Source organism: Labrus bergylta, chromosome 14, assembly GCF_963930695.1.
Source record: "Labrus bergylta chromosome 14, fLabBer1.1, whole genome shotgun sequence".
Lineage (NCBI taxonomy): Eukaryota > Metazoa > Chordata > Actinopteri > Labriformes > Labridae > Labrus > Labrus bergylta.
This window is the reverse complement of record NC_089208.1, coordinates 21,973,444-21,993,734: the sequence shown is the minus strand read 5'-3', so window position 1 is coordinate 21,993,734 and position 20,291 is coordinate 21,973,444. Positions and strand designations below refer to the sequence as shown.

Here is a 20,291-nt window from a genome sequence, read left to right as displayed (position 1 = left end):
TGTCATATAAAATCATGAAGTCTGCGTTTGATAACGAGGCTTGATGCAAAGATAGCGGGACTTTCAGACATTTCAGCTCTCCTCCTCTGAAATGCTTCTTCTGTTCTAAACTAACGTTAGGACGGAGACATATCGGCCTCTGTGGCTCATTAGCATGCTAATTATCAAGGACGACCACATGAGAGTCAGAGAGAGGTGAAACGTCTTCAAGGGCTGTTCTTCTAAACCAAATACTGCTATCAAACCTAGTCTGTAGTGTTTACTGTATACTACATACTACATACTACATACTACATACTACGTTGTAGTGTGACCGCCAGTAGGTGGTTATTCCGCAGCCCGGCTAAGCTGGTTTCCGCTTGGAATGAGGAAGTAAACATCAGGCCAGCTGACTTTAAATGATGCTACAGTGTAGCGTCCACTTACAGTCTGAAAAAAGCTGACGAGAGATTCATTTAGATTTTCATGATTTAAAGAATCAACAAAGATAACTGGTGGTATCTTTGTGTGGTTTGGTGCTTTGCGTTGTGGGAAACAGTACGTGATAGAGACTGTTCTGATCCAGACTTTCCTGAATCTGAATGACATCAGGGCATATTTGTCAAACTGCGGATCACACATTTGTTCACATACTGCATTTTATGGACGTATCCCAGCGCGTGGACTCACAGTCACAAACAGTGAGAAATAATAAGCATGGAAGCTCGTTGTTTGCGAAACCATTTTAAAAAACACAATTCACAAGCCTGTATTGAACTGTGGACGGCGTACCGAGCGGTTCAATATTATATTGAGAATTGTTGCATAATCTTTATTCTTCATACTTGAGAACAGTTTAAAGTCTTTTACAGAGACAAAGGTCATGGTGGTCATGGTGAGCGAGAAGCGCAACAGACCTGAAACGGTTAAAACGACTTAGATTAGGGAACAACTATTCAGAAACAAAATGTTAAAGTCCGAGACAAACGAAGGAAACGTGCTGCAAACACAGAGATTTCACTTCACTGTCACGTCGATAACTGCAAACGCTTCTCGCCTCTCGACATCAATCAGTTTTTAAATACCACAGATCATCACCCCGATCTGAATTCAAACCGTGGCATTTCTCCCGTGTGGATATTTCATCTGCAGGGTCGGGTCACAGCAGAGAGCGACAGACTGATCGTCACCTCCTTCATGCATGCTTAACCATCACAGCAATTTCAAGCGTCACATTTGATTTTCCACCTGATGATTCACTTAATTTCTGAGACCTGTTTGACATGTCCATTCCTTGTCTCCTGTCATACGTCACCATGTTCACTGGTGCAGAGTCCCGGCCCAGGTGCAGAACAATACGGTACGCCTAAAGGGGAAATCCAGACTTTAATTCTTTAAATGCTGTTAAAAGAATCTAAGATGCTTTAAGAGGGAAACAAAACCCCGCTGAGTGATCAATCTGCTTCTTCAGTCTGCAAACATCCTGTCGAGTTCAGCTGGAACGCAGATCGAGCCGCACATCAATGACAAACGTATTTCTCTACTAGATGATGCAAATGGTAGCAACAGCTGAAGTGATGCCGCTTCACTCTCTGGCCTATTTTTAAGATGCTTCTATGCCCAAGAACAACAGTCGTGTCCTCAACGCTGGTTGGCTCCCAGAAACTGGCAAACAAAACTAGGCCAGAAGAAGAGCGTGAGGAGAGATGAATTTATTATGACCAGCACAAAGATGGAATCTCCTCCTTTCAAACGGGTGTGAAAAGCAGACTCTGGATAGTTAGAGCCACGTCCAGTGAGAGCGTATCCTGGTCTAATTGTGTTTGAAAGAAACCGGGGCCTCGCTCGGCTCCTCTTCACTCTTTTGTCAAGTAGGATTCAATTAGCTTCAGAGGGACACGGCGTGGATAAACAAACACGGCGTTATCCCACACAGACGATGTTCTGTGAACAACATGAATTACTGCAAACAGATCCCTGTCGTTATCTGACGCCATTTGTCCTTCATGTCGTACTTGTTTTGCTGTTTGTCTACATGCAGCTTCATGCAATCATACAAAGAGCAATAACAAAAAAGCAAGTTAAAGGAGCAATATGTAACTCTGACCCCTAGTGTTTAAAATGGGTACTGCAGCCCAAATTCTGAACTTTGTAGAGAGCTGTCTCCCCTCCTCTCTAGAGTCGATGCTCCCACAGGTTGCCATGTGGTGGACACTGAAGCTTCAGTGTTTAGCCAGCTCTGCATCGGTCTGTAAACCTTTCTGTGTTCTAACCTCTCTCCATTTTTCAAAAGCATCTCCAATATTGATCCTAGTTTGAGCACGTTTCTGCTCGTGGAGCTTATTAGAAACATGCAGAGGCTTTTTAGGTCGGGTACAATCACTTCTATCTGAACCACTTCTCTTGACTGCTTCCATCGCTGCAACACCTGTTGACCTGATAACTGCTCTCATATCTGGCAAACCGAGGGGCGTCCAAAACGGCCGTGTGGGGGTTCCTTAAAACCGCCTACCTTCTCTGGTCCAAACAAATCCAGAGCATTCAGGACCAGAATCTAAAGTTAGAAGGAGGACATACTGGCTGCTGCATTATTGTCAGAGAAGCCAGCACTTCAACATAGCATGTTTCCTTAATGTCTGATCATTTAGTGAGGTCACTTTATCATCTCGCTCACTACACATCATGTTAGGAATGTACTGTAGATCAAGATCTCATTTCCACGAGCGTCCCGGCTGAGACAGCAGCATCAACGTTTCACACAGTGAACAAAAAACAGACAACAAACAGAAATGACATCCATCAACAAATCACAAACAACACCAAACCAACGGTTGTCCCTACTTTGTCATCCTAAACACGGCCTGCTGTTCTCACAGATGAGCAGATGTTGTCTGAGGAGCGGACTATGAATGAATGCTTCCAGTTTCTCACTTATGGAACAAATACTGAAAACCACAGAACTCATCCTCCTGCAAAACATCAGTGTCGAGCAATCAGGAAAAAACAGAGTGAGGGGCAACGAGAGGCCACTAGTTTGCACCAGTACTGAGGGACTGTGGAGCCATCTTTGCTGGTGTGCTGTTGCCCCCTTGTGGCCAAACGTGATAGTTACACAAATCTAATTTTGTCCACAGACTATTCACAGTGACAATCTTGCACAACCCTGACACATATAAATGATATCACAGCTCTTTCCCTGCTTTTGTCCATTGAAAAAAGCACTTGAAAATTAGAGTACGTAGAAGTGTAGTCTCTTACCAGACTGGCTCCGAGGGCGAGCCTCGGCGAGATCTGAAATCGCTCCAGTCGTCACCGTCTTCTTCATGCGGGACGCAGAGGCAGCAGCTCCCAGCGCAGGCTTCGTCAGGGCATCATCACTGCTCGCTCTCTTCAGCTACAAACACAGCTATTGTTAGTGTCAACAGTTACGTCTATTATGTGATCATGAATGTGTTGCTCTGTTTTCTTTTGTGTGGAGCTCAGGAGGAAGAGTTCTTACTGCAGTCCAACAAGAGATAAAAAGATAAATGACCTTATAATGGCGTTGTGATCTGATCATGTAAACGGACTGTAGGGAGGTTGTTACTCACTCTGCTGAGGCGCTGCTCTGAGGCCAGCATGTTGGAGGATCTGGAGGTCTTCATGGCTGTCGAGGTGGTGGAGGAGGAGGAGGTGGTCAGGGAGGCGTGCCTGGCCCGCTCCTGGAGTCCCGGCTTGGGCAGCCCCACCTTGGTGGCGCCCGCTTTCATCATGACTGCACCTCAGCTAACTACACCTGTGAGACATCCGGATGAGAGAGAGGAAGATCACTGAATTAATTTCTTTTCTATGTTTTTGTCTTTAAAAAAATAAGAAACAATAAAGAGTTCTGTGATTTCACTGCAGGACGACAGAACATTTCCTGCAGCTATTCGGGTGATTCTTCTAAAACAGACGCTCTCTTTAGCATCAATGTTCAACGCCTTTAAAGGCTTCACCCCAAAGTCCGGTTCACTTGATCAGTGAGAACTAAGCTTGTCACTTTTTATTCGAAGTTAGAACTGTCATTCAAACCTGGGGGAGAAAGTTCACATTGAACTGTAATGAACCGGTCAACATGTACAGTCTGTCAGATCATCAGGCCATCTGAAGTAGTTTGGAGTTTGATCCAGCAGAGGGCGCTCTCAGGGTGAATTGAACTTTGCATGCACTCTTGACCTCAGTAAATTAAGACAGTATTCAGGAGACTCGTCTCGACTTAGACAGCGGCCCACTGCTTTGTTTGGAGACACAGGGTCGCTACAAACTGCAACTCTCCAAGCTGGCTCGCAAGTATTTTTGTGTATCAGGAACGTCTGAACAGTGTTCTCATCAGCAGGTCATATTGTAAAAAAAAGAGAGAGCTGCACTTGATCCTGATCAAGTTAATAGACTTGAGTCTCTGGTGAATAATGTTTCGTGTCTGTGTGGGGGCGGTGGCGGTGGGAGGGTTCTAATGTGTACGAACATTACAGTGTCCTATTCTAAATTGGTGAACACAAGCATACCGGACTCTGGCACCGTGCCTAGAAGACAAAAAGTTTAATGACTCTTCTGTTGCAAATGACAAAATGTATAAATGAGCGCAAAAAAGATACTACTAATCAGATTGGACTATGTAAATCTGTAGTTGGGGACACCCCTCATTTTGTGGCTGTTCCATCTTAAAGCTAAGAGACGCCTCTGAGGGCAGCTAAGGTTATTCTAGAAGAAACAGATTTGAAATATTTCCTGCAAGATGGAGGAGAGAGAGCTGTTCAAAGCAGCTCTACTGACCAACACTCCACTCATCTAGTGGGACCCGGGTAGAGCCATAACTGTCATCCCTCTGTGAGAAATATGGCTAAAAAGCAGAATGATGGCATTTATTTTTCCGTCTCTAACAGGATGTGGTCACGGGAGAAGGTTTAAGGTGTACATTTGAAGTCCAGAAGGGAAAGCACTTATCTGTGGAAAGAGTGCTCTGCAGGAAATGGATGGAGGTGGAAGTGCACTTAACCAAGGAGAGAGGGAAGTGGTAAAAAGCTGTGTCGCTCCATGAGGACTCACTGAGTCATTGATCGGGATCGGGGTAACTTGATCTTCTGTGTCTGAGGGTCAAAGAGCTGTTAATGGAGAAACCCTTCAGCCGCTGCGAGCAGGGAACGAGTAAACCCTGGACCGGGATAACAGGAAGGGTACATTATTCTTTCTGCTCTGAACTCATTTCATATTCTGGAATGACTGAAATGTTGCAAACATTCAGACAATAGTTCAGAGCAGGGCAAAGTGTATGCAGTAATAATCTGTGGTAACCATTGGTCTGGACTCCTTAAAGATCCAACCAGTAAGATGTGTAGTGAGTGAAATGATAAAGTGAGCTTACTATATGATCAGACATTAAGGAAACATGCTATGTTGAAGTGCTGGCTTCTCTGACAACAATGCAGCAGCCAGTATGTTCTCCTTCTAACTTTAGATTCTGGTCCTGAATGCTCTGGATTTGTTTGGACCAGAGAAGGTAGGCGCTTTTAAGACACCCCCACACGGCCGTTTTAGATGCCCCTCGGTTTGCCAGATATGAGAGCAGTTATCAGGTCAAACCAGGGGGCGAGGGGGAGACAGCTCTCTACAGTGTTTTGAATCTGGACTGCAGAACTCATTTTAAACACTAGGTGTCAGAGTTACATGCTGCTCCTTTAAAGATTTTTGTTTGCTGAATGGAGGAGCTCCACATCTGTAACATTAAAGAGACTACTTTTATTTCAGTGATTGTGGGCACTGACGTAGTTTCCTGATTAAGAACACGGCGTGTGCGATTAGATTTATTTAATACCTCAGAGCGTGTGCCTCTCTGCTGGCTCATCATATGATACTAAGACCTCCCTAGGCAACATCCTGTGACTTACTCCTGACTGACCTGGCAGTCGAACATCTCAGCTGTGCTGTCTCTCCTCCCTTTGAATCTGTTTACAAGGACCTCTCTCTCTCTCTCTCTCTCTCTCTCTGGGCTAAATTAAGAAGTGAAGCAGAAATGAGGATGTTTTTGTCCCCTGCGAGGTCAGATTAGTTTCTGATTTGAAAATGAGGGAACTATACAGTATAACACTAACACCACTACAGCGACTCAATGTTTTACGGAACTGTGATAATCTACTCTTGTTTTGTTGTTGTTCATATTCCTTTTTTAGTATTTCCTGTTTTATTTGGTAGTCTTAGTCTGTGTATAATGTCTTGTGTTATTTCCTGTCTGTGTGTGATCCCCTCGACCTCTGATTGCCCTAACTGTTCTCACCTGTGTTTGATTGGCAGGGTATATTTGTTGTGCCATGAAATGGGCTGTTGTTGAACATGTCACAAGAAGAGACCATATGAACGGCACCCTCTTATGGTATTAACAACATCGTCAAATTTTTCCGAAAGCTTCAAGTTCCTGAATTGTGGCGTGTTTCATGATGTTTTCAGAAATGGTGGAGCCCATGGACACTAGCTACGTATGGGACCAATTGGAACTATGAAAAGTGTTAGTCTAGTTGTTGCTTGTTCCACCATGTGGCGTTAAAACACAAAGAAATAATGTAATGTTCAAAATATAGGAAACCAGGAGGAGAACAAACTATCTTTTGGCGTCCATGTTGCCATTGCAACTGCTTTCCCATACGGTTACACCTTGAACAGCAAGACATTCCTGCTATTGACTTCAGAGCACGACTTAAAGACTTCACAACGTCCATTTAAAGGTCACATATCCTCCTCCTCTTCAACCAGTTTGAATAAGTGTCAGAGCTCCTCAAAACATTTGTTTGAAGTTTCTTGTTTTAAATCCACTCTGATCCTGTATTTGATCATGTCTATAAACCCCTCTATTTCAGCCCTGCTCAGAACAGGCTGTTTCTGTGTCTGTACCTTTAAATGTAAATGAGCTGTGTCTGACCACGCCCCCTCTCTGGAAGGACTTGGGTGTCTCAGGCTTTCTTGCTCCATGTCCTGTTGTTTATGGTGAGAAGGCAGACTCAGAGGGTAGAACAAACACTTAGCTGTGGGAGTGTCACCCACCTGGGGGAGGGGCTACTGCCCTTTATGATGTCATGAAGGGAAAATCTCCAAACGGCTGTTTGAGCACACATTTTCAGAAAAGTGAAGCAGGTAAAAGATGAAGAGGATGGACTTTTCTCATCATTGGGGGGTTTGTAGACAGACTAGGGACACATCGTGTTAGAACAACATGGTGAAGTGGATTTTACATAAGATGTGAGTTTTAAAGGCTGCATTTGTCTCCATGGTCCTTCCCTGTCTTACCTGCCAGTGTCTTTCATTGGATTTTGTATTTTTACCTCTCAGTGTTTCCCTGACCCTGAGATTTTCTTCTTTGTTTTGTTGGACTTGAGTCCTTCTCAAATAAGTACCGTATTGGTCCGAATATAAGACGGCCTTTTTCCCCATCGAAATAGGTCCGAAAAAGTTGGGTCGTCTTATATTCGGGGTCTAGTATTCAGAGCGCAACTCTAATTGTTCGCCTGTCCCTTTAAATGTCAACACACATGACACGCTCTGGGAGGAGCAGGGGAGCGATGACAGTGAGAGAGAACACAGCGGGGCGGAGGACGTGTGTACAGGAGACATCGGAGGAGAAGTTTGGAGAGTTTTAGTTTAGCGGTAGTTTAGTTAAAAACGTTGCCTGTATTTCCTCTGTTATTTCAAAATGTTAAAAACATGTTGATAATATTGTTTGATTGTTAATCGATTTTAATGTTGAATCATACTGTACATAGTTCGCCCTTGTGAAACACTTTGTTTTGAAAAGTGCCGTAGGCCTATACCGATAAATACGGTATGTTAATTATTATTATAATTATTAATACAACAGGTGTTTAATTCAATGTGTTTTTAATATTGTTATTTTCAAATAAAATTAAGTTCTTTAAAAAAAGTTCTTTACAAAAACAAGATCTGGTCTGCAAATCTTTTTTTTCTAAATATGAGTGTTGAAAAACGGGGGTCGTCTTATAATCAGGGTCGTCTTATATTCGGACCAATACGGTATTTGTTTTTCCTGCTTAGTTAATTCTAGATTTAAACATGTTTTAACGACACCAGCTTCTTGAGTTTCAAGTCGCTCTGCAACAGATTCCAGGCTGAGGCTGCAGAACACCCAAACGCCTTTAAAAGCACAGACCTCCTGTAAGAGCCTACACGGTTTCATTCTAATCCATTTCACCTTCTGTGGACCACTGCAGGTCTAAATTCTGCAAACATGACCTCTGAATATTCCTCTGCAGATAAAGGATTCTCAGGAGGCAGAACTGCGTCCCACTTACCTCACACTGGCCTAGTTATAAACCCAAAATGTGCTTGAGCGACAGTCAGCAGGATTAAAACCTGAGCAACCCATGAGTAGAGACAGAGTTTGAGCTTTTCTGTAAACACAGAATGCAACAATGAGACGGGCGTATTTAACTGCAGTCTGCACCAAACCAACATGTAGGACGGTGACGTTTTGTTTTCGACTGCTAGAGAGACTGGGACAAAGATAAACATGGAATTTACTCCACAAAATACCAAATAAGGAAACCAAATATAATGTGTAGTCACCACAGGCATAAGTAATAGGTTGTCATGTTCCTTTAATTACGCTGCTGCCGAAAACAGGATGATGAATGTTGAGTCTGAATGTGGGGCAGGGTGGAGGAGGCGCTGGAGACAGTTTCAGTCAGACTGGACAGCTGAAAGGAGATAAGGAGACCCAGATCCAGACCCACTGAGAGTTAGAAGCCGGTGAAGTGTTTATCAGTTTGGTCCTGGATGAAACGTTCCCTCTCACACTATCTGATCTGATAAAAGCCTGAGGGAGAAGACAACGTGCCTCCATCACACGGGGAAGATGAACAGTGAACACTTGTGTAGTTAGGAGGACATCTGATACTTTAACATGTTAGTCCAGTCCTTTATACCCCCCACCCCCCCCCCCCCCGATTTAGCTTCAGTGTAATGAAAGTGCTGTTCTTACCAAAGCAGATCCAAATGTATAATCATCTAAATGTTCAACCTGCAGTCGTTCTGCTGCCCGGGAAAAATGAGTACATATGTTCAAACAAAACCAATAATTATTCCTCGCTAACCCACGACTATACGTTCCAGAGGAAACACCACGATACATGTACACATTCAGTGCAGCCAAGTCAGCTCGCCACAACCACAAGTGTTCCTCGATCAAGGGGAAATCCCAGCTGACCAGTCCCGGTCATTCTCTGACTTTCAAGAGACACTGTGTTGGAATTTGGTTGAATTTGGCACCCACCAAAGGTTTCTGAGTGCAGCTGCACGATCATAAATCAACGTGTTGTTACGGCTCACCATTACAGACAACGTTCATTTGTTGACGAGCAGAAGGCCGGTGTTGTTAGAAACCACAGAAGACCCAGTCAACTGTTAAGGTACAGTTATATTACCTAATTTTGTTGGAATATGATTTTGCGAGCGTCTACAGCCTGTTGCTAGCAAACTGTTAGCATGTGGAGTATGTATATGTGTATTCAACTGTTACCATGACGACTATAGGCTGTGCTAAATGTCTACATTGGCTCATTATAACATGCTAGTTGAGACAGGTTTGTTCCAAACTTCTGAAGCTAACTTGAAGATGGACGAGAAAAGAGACAACTTTTTGGTTCTTTGTATCAAACCTGAGACATGACTTGTGTTAGACGACTTCCTGCAGCCAGTAAAGCTGCTAGACACGAGACAATGATGACACTGCTTACGATACATGCTAACGTTACATCTCAATCTGTTCTGAGTAATATCTGACGTACGCACTTCTCATGAGATGACCTTGCTGACAAAGTTACATAGTGCTGAAAACAGGCAAGCAGAGCGCTCTGTGGACATGAGAGAGACGCCATTCTCTCTGTTGGACGTTATTGCTCGACATGATCAACTTTGAAACGACTGTTTGAAGGAGGAGAAATTACATATTGCTGCTTTAAATTCAGGTTTCCCTGCTAAAGTTCAGGACAGACTCTGTGTACTAAACTTAAGATGTTTAGCTTGTGTGTTTAATGATCAAAACTCTGCAGAAGATTTGAACATCCTGTCATTGCCACTCTTGATACTCGTACCAGAAAGTCAGGAAGCTGCAGCACTGCAAAGAAGTTTCTGCACAAACTGCTGCCTACATCAGTTGTGGCACTTACACAAGGTGCCGCACGGCCTCACTACTATCAATCATTATTAATCCATCCATACAGCTAAATAACTTCTAGGACATTCAAGCTCTGCATCACCAGTACTGGACACTAGATGTAATTAGATTGTGGGTCGAATGTCTCAGTGTGTCATCACATCCTCTTGGTTATTTCCTGCCTGGCTCATTGGTCACATGTTTCATTTTAAAAAGGCTCTTTCTAACCCCTATAACGTACTGTAGGCATACCATAAGTCTAAATACAGACACTTCTGGTTAGCCACTGTTTACCTTGTGTAAATACTACTCTTGCATCGAGCATATGACAGGTTGCCAAAATCAGCCCAGGCCACATTTCACTTCAAACTTCTGATCCAAATTGTAAGAAACCTGCAGAAATATTCACTTTCACAAAAAGTCACTTTCTTGTCAGCTAATTATGTAAAATGACTTCTTCATTCTTCTTATTGTAAACCTTCCCCTTCAAATGTGACAGCTAACAGTCCCATCTTCAATCCACAATAGCATCCATCGTCTCAGTAAAGCTGTGAAACAACAACTGAACATGAAGCGACATGACTCCAGATTCACCTTAAAGTAATAAGTCATGAGACGGGTGATAATGACAGAAAGAAGAATCAGTGGTGCAGCTGACTCACGTGTCCTGGATGCAGTCCTACAGCCTGCCCTCTGCCTTACAGCCCTGAAGCACAACTGACCAAAATATCCGTCCTCTGCGGCGCTCTCAGAGACTCCGAGGGCAAAAAGAGAAGCGATATTAGCGACCGTTGTCTGTCTCCAAACGGCCGTCAGGATGAGGAAGTACCGCAGGCTGCCAACGGCTGCACGGTGTGTGTGCTGCTGCCTCCTTCTCTCGCTCGCTCACACTGAAAGGAAAAGTCAGAGGCTCCGCCGTGAGCATGTTTTTTCTCTCCTCTCAGATTTTCCAGACTTTTTCTCACTCATGAGGAACAGAAAGCAAGAACTGGAGAATGGTCAAGGAGGAGGAGGAGGTGGAACAAACCTCCGACATGTGGCAGTTCAACTTCAGGGCCGAGCAGAGTTCAGAAAAAGAGGAAAGACTTTGAATATGACCAGACAAACGCTTCACCACTGTTTTGTTTGTTCCCAGGCTTGTCTTCTGATCTTCACCTGGGACCGTGTGTGTGTGTGTGTGCGTGTGTGTGTGGTTTGTGTTTGAGGCCTGAGTACCTTCTGTCTCACTGACACTTTAGACTTTATCTAATGTGCTTCATGTCTGACTTACTGTAGAGTCAGAAAAATAAAGACTGATTTATGGCGTTGTTGTTGTTGTTGTTGTTGTTGTTGTTGTTGTTGTTGTGAGTATTCATTCTCAGAGTGATCTGTGGGCTGATTGGGCACAAACAGCAGATACCAACACGAGACAAAGCCAGCCTTTGTCTCACAAACACGCTTTAATGTGAGGGTGGATCATTTGTGGAGGGGTCCGCATTTTATTCTCTACCATGCTGGTCTTTTTAGGATCCCACAATGTGGGGCATGCCAAGGCCGAGGAGCATGTGGGGAGGGAGAGAACTGCACGCCGGTCCGACATGAAACAGGCTTCAGTTTGAGTTTGGTGGTTAAACTGAGGAACTTGATTTGACCACACCCCTACACCACCACAGAAACTGCTTTTTTAAAGGACTCTGCCCTGGGTTGAGTAATGGTTCAGAGAACGTTTTGAAGGCACCACGTTCACACGCTGCTGCAGAGACAGATTCTAGAGAGAGTGACTTCTGTCACCTTCTCTGTCTACATGAGTAACGATGTCACATGCATTCTTTTAAAGGAGATATACTCTGCTGACACATCTTAAATACATAATGTTACAACGTCCACACTAAACCCCGGTATAGTTCTGCACGGGGATTTACTGGTTCTACCTATTATAAGCATCACCATGTTTACATTTTCCATCTGATCTGTGGATCACGTGCAGCCCGAACCGTAGAGGGTTGATCTGAACGGACCGCGGCTCTAGCCTGATCCTTTTTATTATCATTATAACGACCCAACAGGGTAAAGTAAAGCACAGTAACGCAGATCCATTCTGTAAACATCCTGAGCATGACAACAACTCCAGACTTACAGTCAAGTTGAGTTAGCAAACAGGAAACAGAGTCACACTACAGCAAACACTATAAAAAGTAATAAGAGAGAACAAGAAGCCATGTGGCTCGATGGTAAAGAGGGAGGGAGCTCTCAGGGGATTCCTGCCATTGTGTGAACCAGGACCCTGAGTGGAAGGAACTCTGGTACCACACTCCTCAGACTAAACAATACGCAGGCACGCTGAAGCTCTGCAGGGCTGCCTGCTTCTCAAACTCTTCCTTTTCCTCTCTCCACAAGAAGGTGCCGTGAGTCAGCCTCGCCACATACACACACACATGAACAATCAACACGTTCTCTGATGGTGATTCAGCCGAGTGAAAGGACCGGCGCAGGCACGGCACCTCCTCTCAACTCTGGATCCCATTGGCCGTTAAATGCCAGGAACAGTGAATCGAAGGTCGTTATAAGCCGAATGAGGCGTCGATCAAAAGGTCAGAGAGCGGCCCCACTTTTGATGATGATGCATTTGTGGCTCAATACGATACTGTGCGGCGGACACGTCGAGCAGCAACGCACGAAGTGAAGTCGACGAAAGTGAACGCAGCACAGGTTCAAGAGGCCACGTTTAGCGCTGCCAGAGACGCTTCAACACCCGCTAGAAACACACGACGCTAAACAGTAAGAAAATATGACTCCAGTCACATCCTGTTTGGATTCTTTTGGAGTAGAACAGAGAATGAGCTGAGGCCGCAGTGCGTGGTGTTCAGTCAATAATAAATGTTATGCATCTCAAGAATAAAATGGCCGCCTGTGTAAACTGTATTTAGTTAAGTAGCCCTACGTTACTGTATTTTAATGTTGGCCTTAATGGTGGTACTTGGAGAGCCCCTGCGACTCCCCCGCCCAGGTACAGCTCCATTCTGTGGGTGTGCGTTACATGCACACACATTAACGTACCACTTGTGCCTGACCACGTCGGCAGCTCTGAAGCATCTGTACAGCAGCTGGATTGTTTGAAAGCGTGTTAGCAAAGTGGTTATCTCAGCTAAAGTGAAACAGGAAGAGGGTGGGATTAATCTGCGGCCCATGCTGTGAAGCGGTCTCTGCTCTCCCCGTGGGTTTCCCCTTCAGTCTGGAGGGATATGAAACTAGAGCGCAACAGGACAAGAAAAAAAAAAACTCCTTCCCAAGCAGAATCGAGGAAGTTGCAGCCGAGAGCAAATGTGTGAGAGGTGCCAAACACGGCTGAGTGCCAACAGCTGTAGAAATACGAACAGACTAAAACTCAGACTGGTTCTGACACCTGGGGAGGGGGAACCCTGAACCTGCAGTGAGGACGCAGTATTTCACAGATCCTATGAGAATACATTTTGGGTTTGAGGCTGTTGACTACCGGGCAAAAGGGTTGGGGGTACAGAATGCTGAAGTTAAAGAAGATAGATTTATTTAACATTTAATTATGTTTCTTAACCTCATTTTCTGAAAACAGCTGTGTGGGGGGGCCTTAAAACCGCCTACCTTCTCTGGTCCAAACAAATCCAGAGCATTCAGGACCAGAATCTAAAGTTAGAAGGAGGACATACTGGCTGCTGCATTGTTGTCAGAGAAGCCAGCACTTCAACATAGCATGTTTCCTTAATGTCTGATCATATAGTAAGGTACCTTTATCATTTCACTCACTACACATCTCACTGATTGGACCTTTAAAGTGTTTCATTTGATGTACAGCACGTGTATTTATAAGCTAATTTAGCATCCAGGTGGTTTGTCATGCTGTCCTCTGTATTATATTCTCTTTCTTTTAAAGGTGTGCATGTAGACACCCAGTCGTCTGAAGTTGCTGTACTGAATTAATCTGATTTTGCACAGCGCTGCTGGCGTGAAAATAAACCTGCTCCCATTGGCTGGAGAGCTCCTGTCCTTGTTTCATCCTGACTCTACACAACCCAACGGAGACAGACTTCTGCAGCAGGACAGAGACCGCCTACACTAGCATGACTTTTCAATGAAAATTCAGAGAAACTATTCATCAGCATTTGAATAAGAAACAGCTGAAAAGTGAGAACTTCCTAAATCAGCACATTTTTAGAGAGGGAAAAACTGAAGTGTAAAATGCTGAGCTGTTGACATCCTTTGATCTGAACGGAGATCAATAAGTTGTTTGACTCGCTTCATGCTAATAACGCCAGAGGTTCTAAAACTTTCAAAGCTCATTAAGTTCACTTAGAGTCCAGGCTGGAAAAGTTCATCTTCCAATGATATTTAGTTCTGAAGGAGAAATGCAAAAAACGTCAATCCTGACTGCTTATTAATAAAAGAGTATGAAGGTGGAACTATAACTCCCTAACCGGCCCTCTCAAGAACTACAACTCCATAAGCATGGCTCTAACAAGAACTACAACTCCCTATACCCTGCCCTCACAAGAACTACAAATCCATAAGCAAGACTCTAATAAGAACTAAAACTCCATATACCTGGCTCTAACAAGAACTACAACTCCCTATACCTGGCTCTAACAAGAACTACAACTGTCTATACCTGGCTCTAACAAGAACTACAACTCAATATACCTGGCTCTAACAAGCTTATGTTGTCTTCTTAAATGTTGGTGTCTAAAAACCAACAAATGTTCTTTTCTTTGGCTTTGAAGAAATACACAACCTTCAAAACCCTAAATATAATTACAGGCAACAGCTCTCTGCACCGTGCAGCAGTCACACAGTCGTCCATTATTTCACCTAAAAGCGGCCTGCCCTGGCTGCAGCAGGCATACAGTAGTAGGAGCTGAAATAGATACAGCCCTCATGCATATTTCATCTGCTTCATCCTCTCATCTCTCTCTCAGAGCACAGCTCCCCTGAGGGGCCAAACTTCCTGCTCGGATGGTGTCAAAGTTCTGATCTGATAAACAGTCGGTCAGAGCCTCGCTTTCAGAGACTTCCTCTGCTTTCCTGTCCGCTCAGCCGGCTCCATGTACAGCGAGTGGGTGGATTTCCATAGAAACACGAGCGTAGCATCCATGAGAAGTACAAGAGGAAGAAAGACCAACCCTAAAAAGAGCTCAGTGAGTTGGACATCATTGTGTTGGTGATCAAACCCTCCTCTGTGTCCTTTGAGTTAAGTACACAGACGTGTGGCATGAGAGCTATTTGATGTGCGCTGTGGGGCGTGTCCACTGAATGAGGAGACACTTGAAGAGATCACAATGGGTCAGACCTTTTTGAGCCATCGAGCAAATACTTTAACGACACTCATCGTCATGCACATCAAAACATCACACGAGTAAACTCGATCATCCTGTTCCCCTGGATCAGACAGCTCCACATTATTTACAAGTCTCTCTCCTTGTTGACTCGCACATCACGACTCTGCAAGACTGTGTTCTTGTTGTGAAGCTGCAGTGGAAACAAAAGAAGCCTGACATTCATTTGAAAAGACAACATCTCTGACGTGGCCCAGGTGACCCATTTACTCGAGACTCGAGCATTCCTCGCCTCTGAGACTCTGACCTAGTGATGCTTGTCAAGGTTTCGGATCGTTTCCTGGACGGTCCTCAGTTAAGACGGAGCGGAGTGGAAAAAGCAGCTTGGAGTTACCTTCCCTCACAGCTAAATATACACCGCCTTCAGCTGAACTCATTGCTGTGCCAGGGCTGCTCCGTTTCTCTCCACCGGCCGTCTGCTCCACGCTGTTTAAGAAGAAGGAACTGCACGAGGATATCTTGGCAATGCAGTGGAGATGAAAAGCCATCTGTGCCTCTGCCTCGCAGAAGAGTTCAAAATAAAACACAAAACTAGTCACAACCTGCTCACAAGTTACTGCTCAGCCTAACTCTCTGTCAGACATAAGGAAGTGTGTGTTTATGCAACTGACCGGGACTCATTCCTGCTCCAGATCAGTCCATCTCCTCTTATCTCCCTCGTCCACTGCAGCAAAGGACCGTATGCCAGACCCTGCTCCTGAGGACAGATAACGGATCTCTCCTCTGAGAGCACACTGAGAGCTTCTCCCTGATAAGTGTGTCTGACCATTTTAGTATTTAGAAGGGTTAGAGCTGATCCTGTTCCCCGGAATAAAATCATAAATAGATATCTAGCTGGAGTCGGATGAAAGTCTCAGACTGACCTCTGAGCACTGAACCATAAAGAGGACTACATATGCACCAAGTCTTTTTTTAGCAGTATGAACACCAGGGGGGGGGACTCTGCTGTCCCCTGTCCCACAGGACGAGGACTCATGTAGTCCTCCAGTCTGCCCCGTATAGGGGAGGCAAAGACACAACATGAAAACAAGGCCCAGGTCCCCCAAATCCCCCAAATTCCTCAAGTCACTCAAATCCCCAGCAGCCACGGAGACTACGCTCAACGTTTAACCACAACGTAATTTATTTACTATAAAGACGGCGTGTAGAGCAACATGTGAGTGAAATGAGAAAACGCTTCAGGGTGAATCAGAGCCAGACATCAGCATCAGAAAACAGTCTAAGGCCCCGTGGGGGGGGGGGGGGGGTGCCTTCGACAGAATACCTGACAGCCAATAAGAGCGAGCAGACATAGAAGTTTCTGACAACTGAACATGATCCGTCTTCTCAGCCAGAATTTCATCCATGTAGTTTCTCTCGTTTTTTCTCGCTGCAGAACGGAAAGACCTCGAGGAGCAAGGAGGAGACGTGCTGCTGAGCTGATCCCTCGATGAAGCAGCACAGTCTGTTCTCCTCTCTGACGTGCAACTGGCAGGAAATTATCCGTCTTATCAGGAGTTTGTTTACAGATAAAGTCTTTTCCAAGACGGCATGCAACCATTTCAGATGAAATTATATAAAAACATTTATGGAGACATCTGCTCGTCAAAGCAACCCAGAAGAAGATTTCACAAAACTGCAATAACCCCGATGCTCCGGCACCAACAAATATAAACAGAATATTTGCTCCAGTCCTCAGCAGTTCCTATGATGTGTCTCCTTCAGTATATGTATCCAACTTGAAGGTCAAAGTTCATCATCTTTGCGTTTGTAATTTTCTCTCCCTCAAGTCCTCCCTGACGTTATCAAACCAGCTCTGCATGAGTTTATCCGAAGTCTAGGGTCTAACTAACGACAGGGGGGGTCACTTTGTCCCCCCATTACACCTCAGCGACATTCAGACTGAAGGGGAATCATCTCAGGGGCGTAAATATGGCGGCTTCTAATTGGACCTATAAAAAGCCTTCAGGTCAGGACTATGTTGGGTTCAGCTTTCATATCCGAGTAACCGGAGAGCCAATTCAGTATCTGAGCATCTGACACACAATTCAGAGACTGCAGGATCTGCCTTTCACCCTTCTTACAGCAGCTGGACAAGGTCACTTCATACGTTGTTACCCCACCCCCACCCTGATTCATTTCATGTGTCATAAGAAGACGCCCGTGCTGCTGACACTCTCTGGATGTGGCACTAAAACCAAGTGAATCCAGGAGGACAGCAGTCAGGAGGCTGCAGTGAGAGGAGGACATCCTGAATCTGCTTTCACACGTCACACACTCTTCAGACTTTCATCTTCCCATTGAGCGGCAGTGAAGAAGCTCACCGGGTGTCATTATCTGTCACACAACAGAACGCACCATATCACCGCCGTGCGACTCCACACGGGTGCTTCCCACATAACCCCTGGTTATTTATAGCAGGCCAATGACAGGAGCTGCCTGGATCATGTGATGAACATCAGAGCCGCTTCAGAAGGAAGGAGACGCTCTGATCTACGAGGACATGCCAGGTGAGAGTCCAGGGCTCAGGTACAGCGTGAGGTTTTAGTGGATGCTACCCCGCCTCATCCTCAGCAGACCCCTCCTCTGATGTTTAACCATGAATAAAACAAGGGGAGTAATAAAGACAAACAGTGTCCCCATTGTCTGCCTCATAAAGGACGAGTTCTTAACTCATATCTGAAGTCTCTTTGCTCCCGATATCATCAGGAGGAGGCGATCAAAGTGAAAGACGACCTATTCCATAAACACTGACGTACAACCTCGGCTCAGCAGTGAGGACACTTTCAACTTAGTGATTAGTGATCTGATGTTCCTGGACCTCTCTGGTGGTTGTGGCTTCTTAAATGTAATGTGGCACGTGGAGTGACACACACCAGCGCTGAGTCAGGAAGGTTCGCTATAATTAAGCGTTTAAGGATCCACACTTCATAACTGCTCTGAACACAAGAAGCCTTGTTTGACTGCCTCACAAGGCACCGATGTAATGAGGAACAAATGGTGCTGTGATCATGTGAAGAAGAAAACTGTCTGCTGCAACACTTAATTAAAGCAACTCGCCTTTTGACCTGATTGACAGGCGGGCGCGGTGTAACAGTTTGTCAGGAGTCTTAAAACCCGCCTCAGCTCCAGATCTCAGCCTGTCGTTAGGTTGACTGAAAGTTAGACTGAGACAGCATTTCCAGCATGGCTGTCTGGGGGAGCGAGAGTTTGGTGAAGTCAAAGTGAATCAAAAATAAATATTGGAGATGCTTTTGAAAAATGGAGAGCGGTTAGAACAAAGAAAGGTTTACAGACTGATGCAGAGCTGGATAAACACTGAAGCTTCAGTGTCCACCACATGGCAACCTGAGTGAGCATCAACTCTAGAGAAGAGGGGGGAGACAGCTCTCTACAATGTTTAGAATTTGCATGCATCTTTGTTTTTGAGTCCCTAAAGAATCAAGAATCAACTATCACCTAGCGTTTTTTTTCCGGGCAGAAAAGCGTTGACTGTGCACTCTGAGTCGCTTAAATTAAGCGTTTGTGCGCTGAGAAGAAGAGTGCTGCACGTCTGTCCTGTCTCCATGACAACGGCCACTGTATGACAGACACTGCTCTGTTACTGTTTACTGCATGTTTTGTATTTGAGATCGTTTATTTCCCGATCAGACACGGAGCGAGGAACAGCGCCTTTCAGAAAAGTTGAAAGATTTTCAACTTGAGTGCTCCGAACAGCCCCACAACAAAAGCGCTTTTTTCTCCAGGCGGCCGCATTCCACTGCGAATGCTCTCTACTCATTAAAAACATTTGAAGAAAAGACGCTGCGGCTCAGAAAAACACACCAGGTGGAAGAAGTATATGTTGCCAAATTGTGCTACTTATAAGTAAATATCTTTAGCGGGCATAGAAAGAGTAAATAGATTAAATTTGATTGCATCACGCCACCCCTGAATGAGTCAGGGCCCCAGGTGGGCCACCCCAGTCCGGAAGGTCTGGACGCGCCCCTGCATACAGTGACACATCCACTTGATAACAACCTGTCCTCCTCCCGCTCATTTTATGACGGACTTTAATCGGGAGGGACACGTCAGCTTGAGAATGAGTCCTGACATTAACGGAACTGAGACGTTTACTGACACATGCTGCAGTCTGAGAGACACCGCCAGTCCAAACCAGCGGATCCGGAGCGACTCTCTCTGACGGACCCAGGACGGACCTCGTCTTTAACGTCCACCGACTACACAAAGTGTCAACGACGCTTAAGTTCACACATCTACCTCAACCAGCTGGTTACAAAAAGAGGGGGGAAAGGACGCTATGGACGTTTAAAATGAAAATATGAGCTCGTAGCTTCAGCTTACCTGGTCAGTGTTGCGGCAGTGCTGCTGTCCTTTGATCAGGATGCTGCTGCCGCCTCACGAGTCATAAAGCGGTCTGTCTCCACCGGCCTGTGCTGCCTGCTGCCGGTAGGGGGAGTACGAGGCGAGTTTGGGGCTTCTTCTTCTTTGTGTCTGTTTGGCGTATTGCAATCCCAATTTGAAGGTGCATACCGCCACCTACTGTGCCGGAGGATTTAGAAGGGCTCCAGTATTTGCAAGATTAAAGGACCAATCAGTAAGATCTGTAGTGACTGAAATGAGCTTATAAGGAACACAGGAATTTAATTTAATAAATATTAATTATTGAGCTGTGGAAAAGGGGTAGGATTAAATAAGTTTTATACTTCTTCCTACTCCTTTTCAGGCATATCAATTGAATATATGTAATTTTCTTTTTCTTTTTCTGTGAAATAATTTGAACATTGTTTTTTGGTTATTGTATTTTCATGCTT

At 44.9% G+C, this 20,291-nt stretch overlaps 1 protein-coding gene across 3 annotated transcripts in view; it reads right to left on the bottom strand.

Annotated features, from left to right (window-relative positions):
- Positions 1 to 20,291, bottom strand: part of specc1 (sperm antigen with calponin homology and coiled-coil domains 1) — a 78,394-nt gene extending 58,103 nt beyond the window's left edge. Inside the window, exons 1-3 of one of the 3 annotated variants that reach the window (XR_010668645.1) lie at positions 19,822 to 20,287; positions 3,570 to 3,754; positions 3,238 to 3,373 (exon numbers count right to left, since the gene is read on the bottom strand). Coding sequence is in view for 2 of the 3 variants with exons in the window: in XM_020649935.3 (XP_020505591.2) it covers positions 3,238 to 3,373; positions 3,570 to 3,731 (298 nt within the window). In the remaining variant the exon portion in view is untranslated. Of the gene's footprint in view, positions 1 to 3,237; positions 3,374 to 3,569; positions 3,755 to 10,818; positions 11,432 to 19,821 lie in introns of those variants that run through there. The other 2 variants (XM_020649935.3, XM_020649936.3) reach the window with 2 other exon arrangements.